The 2,390-nt window shown below is 60.2% G+C and overlaps 1 protein-coding gene across 1 annotated transcript; it reads left to right on the plus strand.

The window, feature by feature from the left end:
• Positions 1–1,637: 1,637 nt before the first annotated feature.
• Positions 1,638–2,141, plus strand: LOC135392375 (uncharacterized). Its single transcript, XM_064623091.1, has one exon. It carries the CDS (start codon positions 1,638–1,640, stop codon positions 2,139–2,141), a length of 504 nt encoding a protein of 167 aa, XP_064479161.1.
• The last annotated feature ends 249 nt before the right edge of the window (positions 2,142–2,390 follow it).

Here is a 2,390-nt window from a genome sequence, read left to right on the forward strand (position 1 = left end):
CCTATAATGAAACGAGGATCATCCCCCATCGCCGCCTCGGGCTGGCCGTTCCCTGCTGCCAGTTTGTCGTTTACTTCTCGGCAGACAAGGCCGCTGCCTATAATGAAACGAGGATCATCCCCCATCGCCGCCTCGGGCTGGCCGTTCCCTGCTGCCAGTTTGTCGTTTACTTCTCGGCAGACAAGGCCGCTGCCTATAATGAAACGAGGATCATCCCCCATCGCCGCCTCGGGCTGGCCGTTCCCTGCTGCCAGTTTGTCGTTTACTTCTCGGCAGACAAGGCCGCTGCCTATAATGAAACGAGGATCATCCCCCATCGCCGCCTCGGGCTGGCCGTTCCCTGCTGCCAGTTTGTCGTTTACTTCTCGGCAGACAAGGCCGCTGCCTATAATGAGACGAGGATCATCCCCCATCGCCGCCTCGGGCTGGCCGTTCCCTGCTGCCAGTTTGTCGTTTACTTCTCGGCAGGCAAGGCCGCTGCCTATAATGAAACGAGGATCATCCCCCATCGCCGCCTCGGGCTGGCCGTTCCCTGCTGCCAGTTTGTCGTTTACTTCTCGGCAGACAAGGCCGCTGCCTATAATGAAACGAGGATCATCCCCCATCGCCGCCTCGGGCTGGCCGTTCCCTGCTGCCAGTTTGTCGTTTACTTCTCGGCAGACAAGGCCGCTGCCTATAATGAGACGAGGATCATCCCCCATCGCCGCCTCGGGCTGGCCGTTCTCGGCTGGCAGTTTGTCGTTTATTTCTCGGCAGGCAAGGCCGCTGCCTATAATGAAACGAGGATCATCCCCCATCGCCGCCTCGGGCTGGCCGTTCCCTGCTGCCAGTTTGTCGTTTACTTCTCGGCAGACAAGGCCGCTGCCTATAATGAAACGAGGATCATCCCCCATCGCCGCCTCGGGCTGGCCGTTCCCTGCTGCCAGTTTGTCGTTTACTTCTCGGCAGACAAGGCCGCTGCCTATAATGAGACGAGGATCATCCCCCATCGCCGCCTCGGGCTGGCCGTTCCCTGCTGCCGGTTTGTCGTTTACTTCTAGGCAGGCAAGGCCGCTGCCTATAATGAAACGAGGATCATCCCCCATCGCCGCCTCGGGCTGGCCGTTCCCTGCTGCCAGTTTGTCGTTTACTTCTCGGCAGACAAGGCCGCTGCCTATAATGAGACGAGGATCATCCCCCATCGCCGCCCCGGGCTGGCCGTTCTCGGCTGGCAGTTTGTCGTTTACTTCTCGGCAGGCAAGGCCGCTGCCTATAATGAAACGAGGATCATCCCCCATCGCCGCCTCGGGCTGGCCGTTCCCTGCTGCCAGTTTGTCGTTTACTTCTCGGCAGACAAGGCCGCTGCCTATAATGAAACGAGGATCATCCCCCATCGCCGCCTCGGGCTGGCCGTTCCCTGCTGCCAGTTTGTCGTTTACTTCTCGGCAGACAAGGCCGCTGCCTATAATGAGACGAGGATCATCCCCCATCGCCGCCCGGGCTGGCCGTTCTCGGCTGGCAGTTTGTCGTTTATTTCTCGGCAGGCAAGGCCGCTGCCTATAATGAAACGAGGATCATCCCCCATCGCCGCCTCGGGCTGGCCGTTCCCTGCTGCCAGTTTGTCGTTTACTTCTCGGCAGACAAGGCCGCTGCCTATAATGAAACGAGGATCATCCCCCATCGCCGCCTCGGGCTGGCCGTTCCCTGCCTATACCGCTCTCAAGACAGCGCTCGTTGAACGCACAATGGCTTCCGAGCGCAAGCGGCTACAGCTCCTGCTCGACGCAGAAGAGCTCGGCGACCGAAGACCATCCCAGATGGTTCGGCATATGGAGAACCTCCTCGGCTCGCGCGCCGCGACCTCCGATCGGGTCCTGTTGAGGGAGCTGTTCCTGAAACGCCTTCCCAGCCAGGTGCAGATGGTTCTGGCCACCGCATCTGACCTGGATATCGCAGCACTGGCCAAGCTTGCCGACAAGGTTCTTGAAGTCAGTTCTCCCACCATCTCGGCTTCTACGGCTGCGGTAGCTGCTCTGACACCCTCTCAAGACCCAACCACCGCTCAGCCCTCTTCCTCTCAGTTGACCACGCTCACTGAAGAAATTCGACGGTTATCTGACGTAGTCGCTTCAACCTTGTCGAGCCGTCGCCCCCGTCGCTGACCTCGATCCCGTCGCCCATTTCCCCGACGGCGTAGCTTGACCCCTTCTCCCAGCCGACCTCCAGCTGGTTGCCTCCCGCCTTGCTTCTACCACGCCAAGTTCGGCGCCGCTGCTCGCAACTGCGCCAGCCCTTGCGGCTGGCCGGGAAACAGCAGAGAGGATCACTAACGGCGACTAGTGATCCCCGGAACACACACCCAGGTCGCCTTTTCTTCATTGCCTGCAAATCTCACGGTTTCCGCTTCCTGG

This window comes from Ornithodoros turicata, chromosome 4 (assembly GCF_037126465.1).
Source record: "Ornithodoros turicata isolate Travis chromosome 4, ASM3712646v1, whole genome shotgun sequence".
Classification (NCBI taxonomy): domain Eukaryota; kingdom Metazoa; phylum Arthropoda; class Arachnida; order Ixodida; family Argasidae; genus Ornithodoros; species Ornithodoros turicata.

What these genes read in the sequence shown, in the direction of transcription:
- LOC135392375 (XM_064623091.1), top strand. Translation starts at nt 1,638, where the DNA reads ATGAAACGAGGATCATCCCCCATCGCCGCCTCGGGCTGGCCGTTCCCT.